We start from the raw sequence: 22129 nt of genomic DNA on the forward strand, positions 1-22129 counted from the left end.
CTTACTACTGTGCTGAAAGTGGCTGCTATATCAGTCATCGTGCAGAGTGTGGGTTACATAGACACCGGGGGGGGGGGGGGATTCTGGTTGATTCGCTCGGATGTGAATTCGCATCCTTGCGAGTCAACCAAACCCCGCCTTGCGAATGGCAGTACGCTGGCCCACCATCCGCAGCGTGTGTTCGCACGCACTAGCTCCGAATGGATGTTTTACGTAATCATCCATTCGCAGCCTGCGGGGTAACACCCGCATCATTCGATGGTCGGCGACCATCGAATGATGTGGAACGTGCACGCAGATCTATGGTTGCTCAGAGCAACCTTAGATCTGCGTTCACATTCTGAAGGAAGTGGGCCGGCAGCTGTCGTCCAGTGATGTCAGCCCCCCGAACCCGCATCATCGGCCCATGACCATGAGAATGCCCATGAAATACTGGGCGCTCCCATATACTAATGGGCCGCACGGTGTCCATGTCGAATTTGGTACAAAAAAAAAGTGAAAAAGCTCATGTGGACTTTTTGACTGTCTACCTAACGCATGTGTCAACATTCCAACCCTGTCGACCGTAGCCATGCAGACCTCCACACACACACACATTCATATTGGTTTTGGCTCTAGCGTTCCTTCAGGCCCATTATGCTAAACCATAGCAATCAATCCCGTGCTAATTGTCATTGTGCACAGTTGATAAAATGACAGCTTGAATCCGATTGGCTCTTGTGTAAATAATATCATGTTTCTGCCACTTGCATTACGTTATTAAAAAGGTCCATCTTGTGATCGCTATATAAATGATTGGTAATGCTAATAATAATATATCTAATATGAAAACGTTATGTATTGTTATTGTTGTCATTCTGTGTTCTTGTCTTGCATACTCGTTTATGTACTCTGTAATTGGGCGCTGCCGATCCCTTGTGGAGCCGTATAAATAAAGGATGATGATAATAGTGATACTAATTATTATATTGATGATGATAAATAGAACAAAATAATGCCTTAAAGCGGGCATGTCCAAACTGTGGCCCTCCAGCTGTTGTGAAACTACACATCCCACCATGCCTTGCCACAGTTTTGCTATTAGAGATACTTAAACTATGGCAAGGCATGCTGGGAGGTGTAGTTTCACAACAGCTGGAGGGCCACAGTTTGGACATGCCTGCCTTAAAGAGTCTATTTAATGCTTCTGAAAAATCTTGTATTTGGGAAATGATCATTAGAATTCGGTTCCCCTGGTGTAATATACAACATGCATTATTCAGTATTTTCCCGATTTCTAGCCCCCTCTGTATGACAGCTGTGATCCCATCCTTTTGACGCTCCAATTTTGGATAACTCATCACAGATTAGCCGCAGCAGATGATGATTGTGTTCCAGCCGGCAGAGCTGTATCATCCTAATCATATTTACCACAATCTATTAAGTCAGTACAACAGCACAACCGGGCAGGGCGGCTGCCTGTCTTCTGCAATATGTCAGGAGCACAATAAATATATACGCTATATATACATATAGTGTAGGCTGTGCTACGCTGTGCATCACTCTGGCATTAGAATGCAAGCGCGTGGCAATGCCTGTTACATGATTTCCGAGACCCAGCGGGTCAGGACGCTGTCAGTCTCTCCGCTTCTGTCAAGAGGTATTTGCGGTTCTCAAATCAACATAAGATTGCAAACAACCAGGTGCTGCCAGTCAGGTATTGTGTTCCCGTGTAACGCCGCTGTAATGGGCTTACTGTAACAATGACTTATACACACATTTATTTATTTATCTGCCTGGTGTCAAGAGCAGAATGTGTTACGGGAACAGAGACACTTGGCAGCACAAGTCGTGATCCAGCTGCCTTGGGACTTAGACCTTGCTCTGTGAGTGACAGGCCTTATTCCAATGCACGCTCAGCTCGGAAAGGAGAAATGTACAGGAGAGACTTGCCATTGAGGAGTCTTTCCTTAGGTTTTGTACATTACGGCAGGCCTGGGTGACCTGGGATGCAGCTGGTATTGTAGAACTACAAGGCACAGCATACCCAGACAGTTTTCAGCTATCTGAATTTGCAAATAATTGCTTTTCTTATTTATTTACTACCTTCTAGAACATAATAGATACATACCCTCCAACATGGACCATTCCATTAGGTACAAAATGCTCTGTTTCTGGACTTCCCTGCCAGTGGCAGTTACAGAGGTGAGGCTGCAGCACAGTCCAATATTCACAAAAGGGGAGCCACACCTACTGCCACCCCAAACATCACTGTCCTAGACGAACTGATAGTTGATGTGACCCCCCTCTTTGAATTTTGGACTGTGCTGGAGTCCAACCTCTGTAACTGCCACTGACAGGGAAGTCCAGGAACAGAGCATTTTGTACCTAATGGAATGGGTCATGTTGGAGGGTATGTAGATAGAATCGGATTGGTTGCTATGGGTAACATCCAATTTTCAATAGAAATCGTAGTAAATTTACCGCTACATCACCAGCCTCCATCATGGACTGGAGGGATTCAGCCTGGAGAAGGGCCTGTGTACTGGTGGAGTGTGGAAACAGGAGCGGGTACAGCTACGTCTTCTTAGCCAGTATCTTATGCTTACGCACCTACTATGTCAACAGCTGGGTTACCGGGAAGAGTAGGCGGCCATCTTGTATTCCGCCCACTTTCTATTTATTATGGCAGTAATAGCTGATCGGCAGGTAGGAAGCAGGGCCAATATAATGGGATTCTCGTAGAGTTGTATCATATCAGGCCCTCCCGCGGTAGAGGGTGTGGCCTAATGGCACAAAGCGCCCCAACCACACCCCTATCATATCTTATCTGCCTCACCTCTCACCTGCTATGCTACTGAGTGTATGACGAATCCCACCCCCCCCCCCCCCAGTCAGTAGTGTTTGTCGAATAGACCCCCAGTCAGTGTATGTGTTATCCCGCCCCCTTTGATCCCCTGTCCACATGCCCAGTGCTGATCCTCTGTGAATGGTGTATTTATGATTCAACTAGACTTGTTCTGAGATACGTATGTGATACTTAGCTAAACATACATTAAATCAAGCAGAGGCAACTGGAACATAGCGATCTTATGCAAACAACTACATTTAATCCCCCAGTTTATTCTATATCCATATGTAAAGGTGCTAGAAAAACATACAAAGAGTAATTTAAGAAAGAAAGAATTTAAATGTGCAGCCGGAACACCGTGCAGGATTTCAAGGTTGTTAAATACAAAAGATAGTAGTAGGTTGACAACTTGGCGCTTAAGCTATATTACTTCATTAACCTGTCAATCATAAGCAGCACGGGATAATTGAAAAAGAGAGAAGATACTGCTCAACATATCGCTTTAGCTGAATGAACTTCCAATAAAATACTTTCCTAGTTGAGAACAAAAGAATAAATTAAAATTATGGGCGACTTTCTGTCTAACTGCTGTTGTTTATAAAGTTTACGAGGCTGTGACCCTCGCTGTCCTCCGTGGTTTATGGCCGATTCGCGTACCTGGCACTTTTTCTTGTCCGCATCCAGAATGAGTTCTTTTGATTTGTTGAGAGGGAGAAGAATTGAAGCCAAAGATAAGGAACGCTCACACTCACCCGGTCTTTTAATGGGTTGCCGGTAAATGCTATTGCTGTATGCAACTTTGGCTAAATATAGATTAACTGCACAGTTATATACTTCTTCGTCTCCGCTGATTATTTCAGGATTTCTAGAGGGAGTTTTCCAAATGTTTGATTGTACAGTGAGTGTGGGAGCATAATTAGCAATTAACAAGCTGTTAGGGTTACCTGAAGACAAGTATGGGAAACACTGATCTATGGTACAGGCTGATAAGGGGAGTCTGGGTAATACGATTTCTATATCAAACATATTTAGGACATAAAAATCAGTAGTCAGAAAATGGTTAAACATCTAACTATACGTACACAATATACTGTAATTCGTTGGAGACAGAGCTGAGCTTTCTAAGCACACATTCTCCCACCTCATGGTAAGACACCTGTCTCTTCTTGCTGGCAGCTGACACATACAGCAGCATACCTCCCAACATTCAATGTTCCAATGGTGACAAACAAGGGGTGGGGCCATAGGTGGAGGGGTGGAATCGTGTAGAGGGGCAGTGCCTGGGCACATGACTCCCATTTCCATTATTTTGGGGGCGTGCACAGCACTCCCTGAGCACCTGAGCAGCTTCCAGCTCCCTCCCTGCACTGATCACCAGCATTAATCATGTTTACAATAAAGAGAGTGTGACATCTATGGTCCTGCTAGGAGGGGGAGTCAACCAATTAAGTGATTCAAACTCGCTGGGGAGCAGAAGCCCGGCGGCAGATGACTCCCGAAGTTTCTCTTTTTATCCCACCCCATAATGCAAATGCTTCATTTTGGAAAGCAGGAAAGTGCTCACACACTACTGGTAGCCCCTAGGCTGCTCAGCCAGCCATGGTGTGGACATTTAAGGGTCCCAGCGGCTACATGTGACGTCACGCAGCCCCCACAATATTGATAACGATATCTCTCAGGAAGCGAATCGCATAGTGTGTATGCACCTTAATAAAAGTGTCTTATATACTGCTGCTATTGTAAACACTATTTAAATTCCTGGCTTGGCCAGAAGGGGGGGCCAAGGGGGGTTACAGGTAACTGGAAACCCCACCTTTGTTTGCCTATGATAATTTCTCAGTTGTTTCTGAAAGATGTTGGGACCTGTTGTTTTTAAGTCTGACGCTCTGAGAAACGGCATCTTGCAAAATCTGCCGCTTCGTTGATAAACCCCAAATTGTAAACGCTAAAAAAAAGCCTGCGAATCCAATGTAACAACAATGTAGCAAGTAATACATAATAACTACTGTATAAAATCTTTAGAAAATAAGTGTCATCCTGAAATGAATGCACATTTCTACAACACCCGTATAAATATAATAGGAATGAACCTGACAAGGATCGGACTATTGTGTGTAATATCCCCCGGAAGAAGAAGAATTGACAGAACATACTGGAGAAAATTAATAGGCAATGATGTTCTCTCCGGATGTATAGAACAAGATTGGTTATGAATTGCCCGCTATGTTACTTTGCCATTGTGTCAATGTAGAAGTGTGGAGAAGCAGTTATCTCACAGTGTGGTGTTCTAGCCTCAGCTGTGTATATAATGAGAGTGGGTACAGTTATTAATCTCTGACTGATCTAATACTTCCTTATCCTCCAAACCCTGGCCGGCGTCTTCTCTTCCTCGAAATCTAAATGTATGTATTAAGGCAATATTAAATGTGCAATGTTCATGTTAAGCTTTATTAGATGATAGGGGTGAGTGATAAATCCTATACAAAAGACAGACATCTTAATTATATTAACTTAAATGACATTTACATGGCATTTCCATTTCTACAGGCAGTATATACAGTAACACCATACATACAAGCTCAGCTACATGGATTTTTTTTTTCTTTTGCATTAAAGGAACATTTCTCTGCCAGGGGCATATTGAGAGAGGATTGGGGCCGCGTGCTGTCTACGTCTGGGCCCCATCCTCTCTAGCCGGCAGGACATTATTCAGAGCACTGCCAGACTCTAGCGCTGTGCCAGAACTACTGCACATGCACAGGGCTCCGAGAAAATGGCGTGATGGACATTTTCCCAGTGATTTCTCTACTGTCTAAAACCATGGTAAAATGGTCGTTGTGATTTTGTAGAGCTGCTGACGCAAGACTCTGCAGATGTAAAGGGATGCAGTGAGGATGCCGGCATTGGTATACTGTATACCAACGCCAGCAGCCCAACTGCCATCAGAGCCAGAACCTTGAAACGAATCAGGATGCTAAAGCCGTAATCCTGACAGCCGGCAATCTGATCAGCGAGTATCCTGATCAGAGAGCATTACGCAGCCCGCCTGTATCAGAGCAAGTCCGCATTATTTAAAATCAATCCAAGCCAATCAGGAGCCACCATTGCCACTACCGATTGGCTGCCAGACCACAAGCTCTGATTAGCTCGCATGCCGGTGCAAGATTTGAAATAGCCGCAGGCCTGCTCATTGGACAGGTTATCTCTCCTGACAGCGCACACACACACACACATCGCGTCTCACTCTCATCGTGGCTCAACCTCCCTCTGCGTCAACGGACGCCGGTCTCAGGCAGAGGAGAGTAAGTAAGTGGCAGTGCGGTGGCAGGACTCTGCCTATTCCGGACTGTACAGTCCGGGAACACCATCCGTCTGGACTTCCGGACATACGGCTTAATTACTGGATTGTGCGGAGTAAACCCGGACGGGTTACTGGACTTTGGGACCCGTGTGTGCCACACACCCTGCACCCATTATAGATCGCCACTATACTCTGTTAAGAAAGCTGTTTATACTCTGTCCTCTTCCCAATCAAACATATACATTGAAGCAAATACAGAACTTCTAGGGGCATTTGTCAAAGCCACAATAGCAGAGTGCCCATAACCAGCCAGCATCTCTCAGTCTATTGTCCCTTTAAAGTAGAAGCAATGGCGTTTATGTGAATGTGTAATAACACCTTATTTAAAATAGTTTTACAGAAATAGAATATCCCGTATGAAAGAGACTGTTGCATTTTAAATGATCCGTAATTCCAGCCTGCCATCCTGATGCCGCACATCAGGGTCAGCTTCCCGCTGAGATAAAGAGGGGGCATGCCAGTGTTGGCAGAGTCTCAGAAGAATAGAGATGCATTTGGAAGGCAGTAGGGAATTCACTTAAATCTTGTGCTGTTTTCTTTATGTTTAATGTCAGAAGAAATGAAAAGATTCAGTTGTCTGACAGAACTTTGTGTAATGTTTTGTGTAGCCGGATTATGGAGTCATTGAGCTGAGAAGGAGTTTTTATCCTATCGTTAGATACAGGGTACAGAGGCAAAGACAGAACTTTGTGGGCCACATAGAAACATTTTGCTGTCCCAATGCTTATCAAGAGACATCTTCACATTATGCCACATAGTGCCCCCATTTCCCATTATGACATATAATGCCCCCCCTTTATATTAGGCCACATTACAGATCCCCAGTTCACAATATGCCACATTTCAGTGCCTCCATTTCATATTGTACAACATAACAGTGCCCCCAGATGATATTATGCCACATTATACATTACATGTAATGTGGCATAGTATTAACTGGGGAACTGTAATTTGGCCTAATATCAACTGTGGGCACTGTAATCGGACATAATATGAAATGAGGGCACTGTAATTTAGCCTTATAGGAACTTGGGGCACTGTATGTCATAATGTGAGTTGGGGGCACTGTGTGGCATAATGTATACTGTCTATAGTGGCATTCAGACAGGGGCCCCTCGAAAATATTTCAATGGGGCTCACAAACTTCTGGCTGCTCTCCCAATAGCATGCAGCACTGCGTGTGAATACATATTTCGGTCAGACACGCGTGACGGATCTGACTGATCAGCTTGTGCACAGTTCCCCCGGTGCGCTAAACAGATGCAGAAGTACAGAAACAATGCTTTCCTTACAGCGAATGCAGACTCCCCCGACACAGCCCCGTGTGCTCAGGAGCCAAAGAGAATAGGATTTACAAGTTTAAATAATTCCCGAGGAACGTGTCTGGCTAAACTGAGTGGGGTGCATAAGGTGCTAGGCCTGTTAAATTCCATGTTTTATTTGGTTTTATCTCCTCCTCACTCAGGGCTAAGTGTCTTTTATGCAGTTGAATGGAAAGAGAAAAAAAATGTCTGCCACAAGCTGTTTTCTGACAGGCCTTTTCATGTAGGTATTCAGTTTATTTTCTTAAGGTCACCGCTCCCCTTCTTCCCACAAACATTGAGAGACTGCAGGAACGGTATATACGTCATATCATCGTATTTACATGTTTCCATTCACACTGTGTTCAATCAGCTTCAGAAATAGTAGTTGACGATACAGGGATGCCGGCCGCATCTGGCGGGGACACTGAGCTTTCTGATCTGACTCAACGATGGAAGGAAAGTTCTAAACAAAAGAGTAAACACATTGGAGGGAACTTACTATGGTGCAACGGAATCAGTGTGGCCTCTGTAATGGTCAGGCGAACAGTATCTTGCCTGATATCCCTAATATCCGAAATCGCAGCCTTGCGAGTCCACCAAACCCCGCCTTGCATCATATGTGGCAACAATGTGATGACAACATTATCTGTGTTGACATTGTTATTGTAGACCTATGTGTGTATATATTGTGCATATACAGTATATATATATATGTTAGTTTTGGATAGGGGGCGCCACTTGTGCTGGATGTGTATTGTTCAAACAATAATATTCCCTTATAATATAGAGGGTGTCAGCCTATCTTTAAGTAAGAGTGATGGTATGTCACTCACGAGTTAATAGGTAGAAATGTAAAAAGATGTCGGCGACTAAATATTGTAAATAAGATAATTTGGATAAAAAATGAAATATTTAATAGGATGACAATAAAACAATATAAAGGTATAAAGACAACTGTATACCAATGGACATATAATTACACAGTAAAAACTGGTATTCGAGGTATACAGGTGTAAAAAACAGTGTATAGGTAGGAAATGGGGTGAGGATATATATATAAAAAACTTCCCCTTGAAGAAGTCACTTCGACGAAACACGTTGGGCTACCTACCTCCTATCACTCCAAAAGTTAAGAATTTTTTTATATATATCTTTTTAGCATTTTTTTCTATATCTAACTTTTTTATATGCAAAACTTTTTATATATAAAAAAACCCCTTTTTTATATATATATATATATATATATATATATATATATATATATATATCCTCACCACATTTCCTACCTATACACTGTTTTTTACACCTGTATACCTCGAATACCAGTTTTTACTGTGTAATTATATGTCCATTGGTATACAATTGTCTTTATACCTTTATATTGTTTTATTGTCATCCTATTAAATATTTCATTTTTTATCCAAATTATCTTATTTACAATAATTAGTCGCCGACATCTTTTTACATGTCTACATATATATATATATTTATATATATATATATATATATATATATATATATATATATATACACATACACATCTTTTTTTCTGTGATGTTTAAATAATCCCCATTGTTATTTCTGAGATGTAAAGGGTTACCATCAAGGCCCCATTGTCATGAAATAATGAGGCTTTAAATACTGTATATTGACAGTCTGTCACAGTGTTGGAGATTTGAGTCTTGTGTTTATACAAGCAGCACTGCTGGCCAGTCCTAGCTGATCAGAAGACTAGAAAGTCAATAAACGTGCTACATTTTATGAGCTGAAATAATGTATTATAAATGAGTGTGTTATTAATATGACACAGTATCTATTTTTCTGATATACTCTTTGAATAATTATTTTCTTTTACTTGCGTATTTTAAGATATTTATGACTTCTTGTAAATGTGTACATAAAAGTTTATGATTTTGGTGATCAGGCCAAAGATGTTTCTGATAGATTTAGATTCCCTCTCCTGCAGCCTTGTGGGAAATTTACGGAATGGCGGCTTTCCTGGCCCGGAGCCAATGGCAAAATAAAAACAGGCACAGAAATTCTGTTTGTATCAATTCACCAGAATTCCAAATGAAAAATATCAAAATTTCCACAAGTAATTTTTTTTTTTTTTACTGGTACATTTTTTGTTTCTCCATTCACTGGCTGACAATAACCCTGACCAGTAGCGATCCAGAACAATTGCCACTTGGGGTTCAAGACTAATAGAACAGGGGGTCCCAAATTCACAGTTGCATTTTGAGTTCTAGAACAACTGACATATTGACAGTTGGGGTCCTTGGATGACGCCACACCAGCAGGGTACCTAGGGTATTCAAATACAGAGATAAGCATGTATAAAATTTAAGATGCTATCTATGCTTTTGCCGCAAGTTGTCAACATTGGTATTTATTTGATTTCCCCATTATGTACCCCTTATTTATAGATGTTGGATGGTGAACTGACATTTGGTGTTCCAGGGCAAAGCCATGTTGACTGTTGGGGTTTCAGATCAGTGGCATGCTAATGTTTGGGGTTCCTGAAACATGGCACACTGACTGTTGTACTCCCTAACTCCAAACAAAACCACTGAGCACTGATTCTGCTGGAACATAAAGTACTTTTGATACTGCATGCAAACTCCCGGAGGGGGGTTCTGGTTGCCCGGAACCCCCTCCCCCCCCTCTTGGCAAGTGCCTTAAATGATAATAAGCACTGCTACTGTATATAATATGATCAATAGAGCTGCCGCCACACCATGCAGTGTAAGGGACAGAGCAGAGCTGCTGCACATTCCCAGTGTACCAGCTTCTTCTACCACATTTACTGTATGTGTGGATCTGAGCCCTCAAACATGGACTAGAGAGCAGCTGGCAGGAGAAAGAGACAGGAGCCTTACCTTGAAGTGGGAGATTGTGAGCTTAGAAAGTGCAGCACTGGTTCTATTATGTTTGTGTATTTATTATTTGTTTAACCTTTTCCTGACCACTTATCTTATTTAAATGTTTGAAACAACCTATACTATATAAAACATCTGTACTGTTAAATAATAAATACTGTATTCCGTACAGTATCCAGTGTATAAAAAGACCAATATCAGGGCTATTACCGTTCCCCCGGACTCCTGTACTTACTCCAATGCACTGCAGAGTGGAATATTTTAAATTTCATTTGGAAACCCCCCTCTAAATATCCTGCCACTGGATACGTGGTGTATAAATGAACAGCAAGGGGGATTGAGACTACCTAGGTAGCTCAAGTAGGTGCCACCAGAGGTGATCCGCTAATAGCTGCCAATAAAAATGGGGTTGTTAATCCCAGTAGCAAACTCTGTATTCTTGTAACTCTGTAGAAATGAACAGGCCTATTTCAGCCTTAAAGAATAAAGTGATTTACGAAGAATGATATTAATGGTAAAAATTCTGCTTCAATAAGTGGCTGGGAGAACCAACCCCTTCCCCAATTTCTGGACGCTCCATTAAATACATTCTATAGGATGCAAATATTGACCACCAAATGCAAAGCCCAGAGCGGTACCCCGAGCGTAACCTGGTTATTTCACTATAAATCATTATACAGGAGCAGGAGGGAGATCACATGCGCTGTGTAATCTCCCCCCAGCTACTGTATACAGGCTTTCTGTATCTGACATCCTCTCATTGTCCTATAACACATTATCCAGTCCAGAGCCCCATTGATTTTATATGTGCCCTCTGATTATGTGTTATGGGCATGATCCATCTAGTCTGACAATCTGCTTGTAGTGAAATCCCTCCGGATATTTCAAGAAGGAAAAAAACCTCCTATCACTCAGACTGCAGAGCGTCGTGTCTTGTCTATCCCAGATATGCTGATCGTACTCATTACTGGGAAATATACATTCTGGGCGGACGGTGGAGGTTTGTTCCTCTTCCCACATAACATTTATAGAAATACCGCACTCCATCTGTAATACTCTATCGCAGGTTGCTCCTGCGGCTGTTGTGCTCGAGATTCTATTGTCACAGTACGGTAGTGATCCGTCTGTGTCCTATAAATTAATAGTATCAAGCGCTCTACTTAGAAAGGAAGAAAAGAGCTGTTAATATGTATTGCTATTTATTATTACCAGTTTCTTATATAGCGCACACATATTCCGCAGCGCTGTACAGAGAACATTGGAACACTCACATCAGTCCCTGCCCCGGTGGAGCTTACACTCTATATTCCCTACCATATGTACACGCACACACACAGACATTCTAGGGTTATTTGTTGGAAGCCAATTAACCTACCAGTATATTTTTGGATTGTGGGAGGAAACCGGAGTACCCAGAGGAAACCCACGCAAGCACGGGGAGAATATACAAACTCCGCACAGTTAGGGCCATGGTGGGAATGGAACCCATGACCTCAGCGCTGTGTGGCAGCAATGCCAACCATTACACCGTCCATTATTCATTTAGAATGCTGCCACATATTACGCAAAGTCAGTGGTGGCTCCATAAGTGCGGCTACAATGCCCAGGACCGTCTTTACAGAGGGAGGAGCCATGCACCTGCACGTGGTCCCGCTGCGAAGATGAGTCTTCATCTGACCGCCCGCTGTCTGCCCGTCCTGTTGTGCAGCGGACTGGAGATGCCGACACTGCGAATAGAGTTCTACCAGTTATAGCGCCTAAGGGACTGCCGAGCTTGGTCAGGGTCGAGACCGTGACAAAGGGGGTAATTCAGACATGCTCGCTAAGCTGTGTATAGTCGCTGCCTAGCGAGCAGGTAAATGGCACCCGCCAAAAGCATGCCCCCTACGACCGCCGCACCCCCGCAACAAGATGCAAGTGGATGTGTACGCACAGAGGAGAAGTCATTCGATGGTTAGATAACCATTAGCCTGGACTTTTATCTTGTGCGAAATCGAGGGCGGGCGCTGACGTCATGTGATGTCAGCTACCCACCCGGTGCAGACATGGGCACACCTGCACTCGCAGGAGTACGTCCAATGTTTGTGTGGGCACACTCACCATTTTTGTGGACCCCAGCGACCACCCCCTGCTTGTCCGTCATTTTGCGTCCGCCCTGACGAGTATAAAAAAACTGCTCCGGGGTGTGCACATGTGCATGAGCAGCTGTGCGCATGCTCGCTCCCCCACTATTGGAAACGGGTCCGAATTCGCTGCTCACCGAGCAAGTCTGATTCGGCCGCAAAGTTGTCCGTCAGCAGCCGGGTGGTTCTGGTCGCACAGAAACCCCTCCCTGAGTGCGCCAATGGTTTATATACACAAAATCAGGACAGAAAAAGCCTTGCCTTCAACAATTGGGTCAGCATTGCCAAAATAGGGACAACTCACAGGTACCCTAGGAGTACTATTTATTTACTACTACAGGGGTTCTCAAACTCGATCTTCAGATCCCCTCACAGTTCATGTTTTCACTGACACATTTTTAAAGATCCACAGGTGGAGCTAATTATTTTACTTGTGATTATGCGAGGAGACCTGCTCTGTGTGGGGTCCTGAGGACCGAGCTTGAGAGCCAGCGATCTACTGCTTTAAGCCTACATCCCAACTGTCCCGCTTTCCGCGGATGGTTCCACGTCCAGCCCGGGGCCCGCAGTGTCCCGCGGAGGAGGGGGGGCAATTGGGAGCCCCCCCCTGTCAATCGATGAGCAGCGCTAAATAAACTCTTTGCTTATGCACACAGCATTTATTCCCGCAGCCAGATGGGCTGGGGTCATGGCTAGAAGGAGCCTCTGGACCATGCCCCCACAGCGTCAAAACGGGGGCATGGCCTCACAGGCCACGCCCCATTCAGCATGCCACGCCCCCTAAGCATGCATATGTCCCTCTTCTTGGTGACTGAAATTTGGGAGGTATGTTTAAGTATTGTCCCTTTACTGATAGTTTCCCTTTAATTTGTTTTAGCGAAGACAAGCCAACCGAGATGATTGGATGAGTTACAATTTGCAAAGAGATATTTTATGATCACCATATATGCAGTAGTTTTTTCCTGTGACACTCGGTGACCTTTAGTGACATTTGCCCTGGAAGGATGTTCCATAGGGGACCCGTTTGCTTTCCGCCTTCGTACTTGTGACACATTTCTTTCCGCAAAACGCTGGGTCCATAGCAGAATATGATCAGTTTGTTATTACTCTCTCCGAGCATCTCAGGCTTTGCATGCAATTCTCTTTTCACTAATTATTTCCCCAGTGAGCTTAACAATTGTGATGAATTACCAGCACATTCACTTAGCAGTGGATAAACAACATTCTGCATTTTATTCCTGCTGAGGGGAGAGTGCCAGGAACAAAATGTTGTCATTACCTATCCAGGGCTGCTCGGAATGTATTTCTTTAATGCAAATAGAATTGGGCGCAGGACAAGCTGAGGGAAACTGGGAGACGGTATTTTGATTGCAAGTGGCAGAGTTTTCAAAACATTCATCTGATTAATTGTCGCCTCCGAGTTCTCCGGATTTCCCATTGGTGATTTGGGAATCTTGTTTATATGGATTCTTATATTACCTGCTTAACTTTAACGTAGGTATTATTTTCTCATAAGGCCTTGAAAAGTATTATAGCCTGTAATAAATTCAAGCTGTGACAAATTTAATGGTTCGCTCGGCTGCGCTCGCACTTTGTATTAAGCCAACACGTCGCTCATTCAGATTTTGTCTTGGCATTATGAATACAGTGTGCAATTGGCAGATGAGGCTTGGGTACTGCGCCAGTCCGCTGTTGGAATGGCTGTTTAATCTCTTGCTGGGCTGCGTGTGTTCGGGGGCCCAGTGAGTGGGTTAACGCTGAACCGGGAAAATGCGCGTTTGTATTTACTCTTCGCAATGGGGAGTGGGGATGGGTTGCATAAGCTGGGTTGCAGTGGGCGGATCTACAGTATATAGCCAATCAAAGCTTTAGAATATTAACAGCAGTACTGAGTATTTTAGCTCAACCGACTCCTTTGTGCCCAGGTCAGGGGCAAACGCAGGATTTTCAGAAGGGGGTTTCCAGAGAGGGGCGGAGCAAAGCAGAGAGATGGACACTTAGGTGACCCAGTATATGCCGGGTCAGTTAAAGTATTATAGATAGACCAAATGTATATAAATAATAATAATAATATACATACATACACATATATATATATATATGTATATGTACTCAATAACTGTGTTTGCCTGAGATTATTCAAGTCGTCTGGAGTGCCGAGCCCCGTCCCCTGCTATATATACATATATATATATATATATACACATAACAGCAGTGTAGACCCCTGGGCATAGCAATGTATTGGGGCCCCTACCGATCCTCCAGTGGTAGGGGTGGGGGGTGATATGAGAGGAAGCTTTGATGTCCCGCGGGTGGTAGGGGGTATTATATCAACCGCTCAGCATGTAGGGCCTGGATCAGAATTTTCACAAATTACCCCTTTACTGCAAGATGGTGGGAGAAGGGGGCATTGGGCTGAATGAAGGGGCCCTGATACATAACTTCCAGGGTGGAAGAGGATGTTTAATACGCAGATGAGGGGTGTATAGTGGAATGGGCTTATTATTCATAATTTTCTGGTGGGAGGACAGCTTGCTTTACTGCAGATATCTCCAGTTCCCGGAACTAGATTTCTTAGCTTTTAATGGAATTAAAAACTAGAGACTCCCACCTACCAAATGGTATTGGGGACTAGGGGATCAGAGCTCAGGAGGCAGAGCAATCCGCCAACGAGTATATAAAACTACATACCAGGTGTGTGGAGCTGGACCAGTAACCAGCTGCTGGAAGGCTGATATCTCTGGTTCTGTGAACAATAGAGACAAGCTGCTAGTGTCCATCAAAGGGGGAGAGTCCCAGCATTTGGAATATATGCTCAGAAAAACACAGTCAGACAGAACCTGAAATATCTGACTGGGAAGAGCAATTAACAGGCTTGGATGGGGACCACTGCTTTGAAGTCAGATATCTCTGGTTCCCCAGGGCCGATTTTTAAAATTCTTCTACCCATGGAAAGAGGGGACTCTCAGCTTTCAGGTTAGGGCCCTTAGATTCCTGGGGTGGTTTCTGGGTACTCAGAAAACCCCCCTGCATGCGCTACTGCAGGTGTATCTCAATGGGAGGGAGTATACCAACAGCCAAATCATTTAGATGAGGTAGGGAGCCGTAGCTGGTTTAGAGCCAATGGGCAGTAGCGTAACTAAATATTCGAAGGCCCCATATCAAAGGTTTGTAAGGGCCCCTATTTAGCAACTGATGGAGACAAAGGTATATAAAACATATTACTTAGACAGTAAAGAGGGGCCCCCTTCAGCTCTGGGCCCCATAGCAGCTTCACCCCGTGCACCTATGGTAGTTATGCTCTTGCCAATGGGGCTGATGTATTAAGCCTGGTAAAGTGCGAAAAATGGCGATAAAGTGGAAGATGAGAACGTTTAAAAAATGACAGTTAGGGGTTAGTTGGCTATTGCGTTATCACCTGTACTGTTGTTTGTCTCTTCTCTTCGAGGGGCCCATAACACATCAGAGCAGTCTCCAAACTGCTGCACGGTGCCACTGTATGCTGTAAGCCTGATCCCATCCAGCGACGTAGATCGCTCATAAGTCCGCAATAAACAAATATTCACTCTGTAAAGATCTTAGCGTAACAACAAAAACAATAATAAACAATCCAAACATAAAAGAAGAGAATTGAGGATACACATTGCGGCCTTTGTTCCACAAGTAAAATTATTATTTAAACAAGATATTTCAGCTAAAGCGCTCGCAAGGCTTTTTTAATGCCGATGATACTTTTGAAGCTGGAATGGTAGCGGTTCAGTCATATTTTTTTATCCTTTTTATTTTATTGATACTGCAGCTTTCCTGCGCAGTTTATTACCCCTCGCTGTAAGAGCCCATTGTCTGTGAGTGATGAGAGAACAGTCGTATACTAATGTATTCATTCCAGAGACATATAAAGGAGCACGGCCCAATGCACGTCTAGTGCGTCACACCGTGCGATGTTAGTAGGTATTCTCTGCAGGGGATATGGTCGTTACTATCAAGATCGGCATACATAGGGTCAACCACTGAAGGTCTTAGAATGACACATGAAAACGGTCAACATGGCCAAGTTCGACAGGGTCAAAAAAAGTCAACACAAGCATTAGGTCGACAACGGGAAGGTCAATATTCAAAAATATTGACATGGGTTTTTTCAAATAGTTTTGAGCCAACATGTGCCGACCTGCGGTCGTTTCATGCCCTACCTTCCACTAGGGGAGGGCTGGGCAACACCGGCACTCCAGATGTTAATGAACTACACATCCCAGCATGCTTTGCATTAGTTTTGCTATGTGGCCATGCTGAAACTGATGCAAGGCATGCTGAGATGTGTAGTTCATCAACATCTGGAGGGCCGGTGTTGCCCAGCCCTGCACTAGGGCGTGGAGGGAGAGTAGAATAGTGTGCCATGCGAGGCGACGCGGTTAACTTTTACGGTCAACTGAGTTGACATCCGGGACAATTTTTTTTTTAAACCCATGTTGACATTTTGACTGTTGACCTTCCCATTGTTCACCTAATGCTTAGGTCAAACTTCTGACCCTGTCGACCTTTGACATGTCAACATGTTTCATGTGTCGACCTAAGGCCTGATGACCTTCAGTGGTCGACCCAATGTATGTCAACCTTAATTTGGTCGACCCAATTACCCATAACCCTCTGCAGATAGGGGTGTTATCTGTCATCAGTGTGACAGGGGATATGGTATACATGGTCGACAGTGTATACAGTCTACAATCAGTGTATAAGGTCTACAATCGACGTCAAATGGTCAACATTCACAAGGTCGACAGACAAGGAAAGGTTGACGTGTTTTGTTAATATTTTTCTTTTTTTGTGGGTTAGTTTGTAGATTTCATCACATGGACCTCAAATTATTATACCACGTCCCCTCACATGGGACACTGGGCCGCCATATTCCCAGTCAGTGTCAACATGTGTGGTAAAAATAAAAAATATATACTATAAAAAAACAGCTAATAAAAGGAAAAATAATAATAATAAAAAAAACTCCATGCATCAACCATTGCCAAGTTGACCATTTGTGTGTCAGCATTTTGGGTATGCTGACCTTGTGCATGTCGACCATGTGACATATTTACTGCCAACCTAGACATTTTTAACAGTTTGATTGGATTCCGTGACCGGAACTTCACATCAGTACCTGCTCCTCCCACCTTTTCTGATTGGCCTGCCACGGTCACATGTTCTCCCTAGTGAGATTAATCAATGGTTCAAACAGATAACGGTTTCCTGCTATTGATGGAAAGTACCCACAATGCCATCAATGAGGAACCATTTGGTGGGCAGGGGGTGTGAGCCATAAAGCAATACTGAGGCGGCGTAGACAAGGAGATAATGCAATTATCCTGGCATTAGTATAGGGCAAAACCCCTAGCAGTGTCTCTGCATGTCACTCCTTCTGTTCACGAATAGCGCAGAGTAATTAATTTGTTAAGTGGTGGTTGCTGCCGAATCCGGAAGACTTTCCCCCTTTTCCTGACCGTACCAGGAGAGTAGGCAACTATTCTTTCCATATATGGTGGCGGCTCCAGAGTATGGACTGCAGCACAGTTCAAAATACAAATAGCGGAGCCACACCAACTGCCAGTGAGTCAGTTTGGAATGGCAGTTGGTGGCAGTAGGAGTGGCTCACCTATTTCAAATGCACTGAAGCCCCTCCCCTCTGGAGCCACTACTGGTTAAATATAATTATTTGTTTATAAATAGGGCAATATAAAATAGCAAATCTAAAGTATTCAGTATTGTGTGTACAAAGCAGAAAGATACAAATCACTGTATAAAATAGCTATAATGATGGTAGCATATAATGGTAAGCCAGCTGAATAGCAATGCAGTGTGGGCTACATAAGGGTGAAGTGGCTGATAACACGGACAATAGCTTGGTAAGAGACCGATTACAGAAGGGTGTCATACATGTGCCATGATATGGCTATATTTAGTAACGTAGCGTGACTTCTTATATTATCCGCTTGTTGTTTTTGCCGTCAATCATTATGCAGATTTGACAGATTCCGTTAGTAAATGTCCCTGCTTAATTGCTGTTGTACCGTTTATGTGTTTCAGACCCCTGTACTTTCCAAGGCCGAGAAACAATCCCAAGGACAGCTGCTTGCAACCAGCGTGAGGTGGGGACAGACCCCAATCAACCAGTCTACGCCCTGGGATACTGAAGAGCCTCCGTCTAAGCAGACAAGGAAAGGAGAAAATCCCAGTGAGTGTCCATGTTTTGTTTGTAAATTGCAAACCCACCAATACTCCTTTCACATCGCAAAAATAACCCGGGTCGATCACGGGTTGTTGCAGGGTTCAATCCGGGTCTCCGCGTATGGTATGAAAGGGCCTTTTTATATTTCCAGAATCCAGCAACCCAGCATTCCGACCCGGGTTAAAAGAAGGGGTAATCTGACCCGGGTTGCTGTGCAGTGGGAACGGTTAACCCGGGTTGTGCGACCTAGGAGTTACACTATGGAGGAGGCAGTGATTTGAGACAGCGTCAGCTCCAAGAGCTGCCTCATCCCCCACCCCCAATGACACGCCTCCGTCCCGCGCCCATCTGACATCAGCAACCCGGCTTATTTATCAGCTTTTGGCTGTCATTTTGTAGGATGCAATAGAGAGATGGTAACAGCTGATATTGCCCATGGCAATGAGATTCTGTCTTTCATTTTAAATGCTTCAAAAAAATAACCCTTTAGGGGAAATTTAAAAAGAGGTGAGTTCTATTGAGTAAGGGATGTTGTCAATAGCAACCAATCAGATTCTTTTTATTTTTCAAGAACAGTGGTCTTTTTTGGGGCGTGAGCTACTCGCGGCAAAATAAACCACCCGAAGAGCTACTCATTTTTTTTTTAAAAAGACATCTGCCTAATAACCAAATAATGCCTTTTACACATTATGCCACACAGCGTAATGCCCCTGACACATTATGCCACATACCACAATGCCCCTGACACAATATGCCACACACTGTAATGTCCAATATGTATCATACATCCTCCCAACACTGGAGGCAGAGGAGAAGGGACATCTGCCTGTGCCGAAAGTACACTATGGGGACATGGCCAGTGCTAAGAGAGCTGCTGGCCATGCCCCCAGCCCCTCTGAATAGACACTGTTCCATATATACACTTGTCACCAGTTACACAATGCCCACAATAACCACAGTTATGCCATCAACACAATGCCCCCCCCCCCCAAAGCAGTGCCAGATAAACAATGCTCGCCCGATTGTTGTGCCATTCTAAATAAATATTCTTGTGGTACTGTGTGTGCGTGCCATAAAATTGGTGGTGTGATATACATATGCCCTCAGTAGTGCAGTGCCAGATACACATATGCTCCCTCAGTGCCAGAAACAGGTATGCCCCCACGATGCCAGATATGCCCCCAATAGTGCAGATATGCCCCCAATAGTGTTAGGTATGCCCCTACTGGGCCAGCACTCACCGTTGTTGTTGGCTGGCCTGGTTGTGTGCTCCTCATCCTCTGCCGCCGCTGCTCGTGGACAGGAGAGCAGAACAGCACATCGCGCATCTCTCACTTCCCTGTGACTGGGCCATCAGCAAATCAAAGCTCATGGGCCGGCTCCTGATTGGCTACCGGTCTGCGAGCTCTGATTGGCTATTGGCGGCCCAGTCACAGGGATACACACTGAGGGTTAGGAGAGAGGCGCAATGTGCTTGGAACTAGCGGCAGTGATCGAGGGAGACACGGGCGGGCGGCAGGCAGTGGTCGAGTCACCCAGATCGCTACGGGCAACAAACCCATCTTCAATAGAACTCCAATCTTAGTAAATTTACACCCTAGAATCTTCTGGATTGCTAAGTGTTACGGACCGTTGGCACACGTTGCACCCCATTATAGAATAAGCCTCACGACGAAGTAAAATAGATTATTACAAGCTTTGAACCATGTAATATTCTGCCCTTTGCATGCTGGTTACGTATCCGACCGACCACAAGGCCCCGTGACATTCTATAGAACTTATATAGAGTAAATTACTATGCCAGTAAAAATCTCATATCATTTGTCAATCCACCAGGAAGAATGGCAACTTCCACATCTATAATTACAGAGGCTAGTAATTGTAATAATTAGTGCATTATTAACGAGCGCTCGTATTCTTCCAGTAACACCAAGAACCATTCCCAGAAATAGAAACTCATTGATTGTGATTGGCATGACCAAGAGACTCCCTGCCGTCACTGGCGACGGGCACAATGTGTTCCATTTGTGGATTTCAAGGGTTTGTACAAAGACATCTAGTCCCGGAACCTAAATCCGGAATAATGAGGAGAGAGCAGTACGTTATTGCATGGAACCTTATAGCTGGGACTTGGCGTTGTCATTATTATCTTGTGTCATTCCCCTGTCACCACGCAGGCAGCTCATCTCCGTAATGTCCCATCGTCATGGCTCCCGCACAATTTGATCCTCCTTCTAATTATATTCGGATACTGTCAGCGCAGTACAGCATCTGCAGGATGAGACAGACCGTGCACAACTTCATCACCCTATATCGCAGTGCATCAGTGACTTACTGTATATTCCAGATTCATTTCATATGTGCTTTAAAAATAGAAAGTATAAGCCCTTAATAATTACGGACAGTGGGCTTGGAATGGGTATTAAGGGGAAACTCTACCTCCCGAGAAATGTACCGGTCAAGCAGATTTGTGTACAGCGGAGCTCGTACAGATAACAAAAAGATCCGCTGTGTAGGAACAATTCTTCCAATGTACGGACCTAGCGGTAAACAATAAGTCCTGGAGTGCGCTGTTCAGGATAGTAATGGTCTTCTATACAGTGAGCACAACCAATCAGATACTACAGGTACTGTATCTATCATCTTCTAAATAAATAAGAAGTGTAATCTGATTGGTTGCTATGGCAACTTATTATCTTCAATAGAACTCTCACCTGAGTAAAAATGACCCCTTACAGCGCACTTAGGAGTTGATTCCAAACTTTGTAGGCTTTCAGGTGTCCCCTGGCTTGTACAGCAACCTAGAACGCAGGGTCACCGGGTCAGGGGATCCTTCAAAGCGGACTCTACTAAACAGAGGTGGTTCCCAAGCGATGTATACTGTATATATTGATCCTTATTGCAGCATGATGAATTCAATCTATTTAACAAGCCCAAAAGGAAAGAAAAAATGAATGAACAAAGCAAACACATTCATATATAGATAATAAGTAGTTAAATAATAAATTACTCCAGAAATTCATTAAAATCATATGAATTATTAAAACGCCAAGAAGGTGGCACGTTCAGAGTAAGATTCCAACAGGTTTCTCTCTTCGTTAAGGAAACCAGCGGCCAATATTGGTGATATTAGGTTTAACCATTTCTATTCCCAAGCATATTAACAGGGCCGAAACTAGGGTTTCTGGCCCCCCGGGCAAGGCAGTCATTTGGTCCCCCCCCCTGACTGGGGGGGGACCAAATGACTGCCTTGCCCTTGTGCCGGAGGCTAAGCGAACCCTGCGCCCACATACCTCTGTTGTGCAGCGGGGTCCGGGGTTGAGCAGTGGGGGACGGGCAGCGGGGGTTACAGTCCGGGCAGCAGGGGGACGGGCAGCGGGGTCCGGGGGCGGGCAGCGCCATGGCGGCTTTCACTTGT

The 22129-nt window shown here is 44.3% G+C and overlaps 1 protein-coding gene across 2 annotated transcripts in view; it reads left to right on the top strand.

Moving 5' to 3' along the window:
- Positions 1 to 22129, top strand: part of KLHL29 (kelch like family member 29) — a 633192-nt gene that overhangs the window by 394579 nt on the left and 216484 nt on the right. For both annotated transcript variants that reach the window (XM_083178618.1, XM_083178619.1), the window contains exon 5: positions 18570 to 18717. In XM_083178618.1, the coding sequence (XP_083034744.1) occupies positions 18570 to 18717 (148 nt within the window). The remainder of the gene's footprint in view (positions 1 to 18569; positions 18718 to 22129) is intronic.

Source organism: Crinia signifera, chromosome 3 (genome assembly GCF_055691185.1).
Source record: "Crinia signifera chromosome 3, ASM5569118v1, whole genome shotgun sequence".
Classification (NCBI taxonomy): Eukaryota; Metazoa; Chordata; class Amphibia; order Anura; family Myobatrachidae; genus Crinia; species Crinia signifera.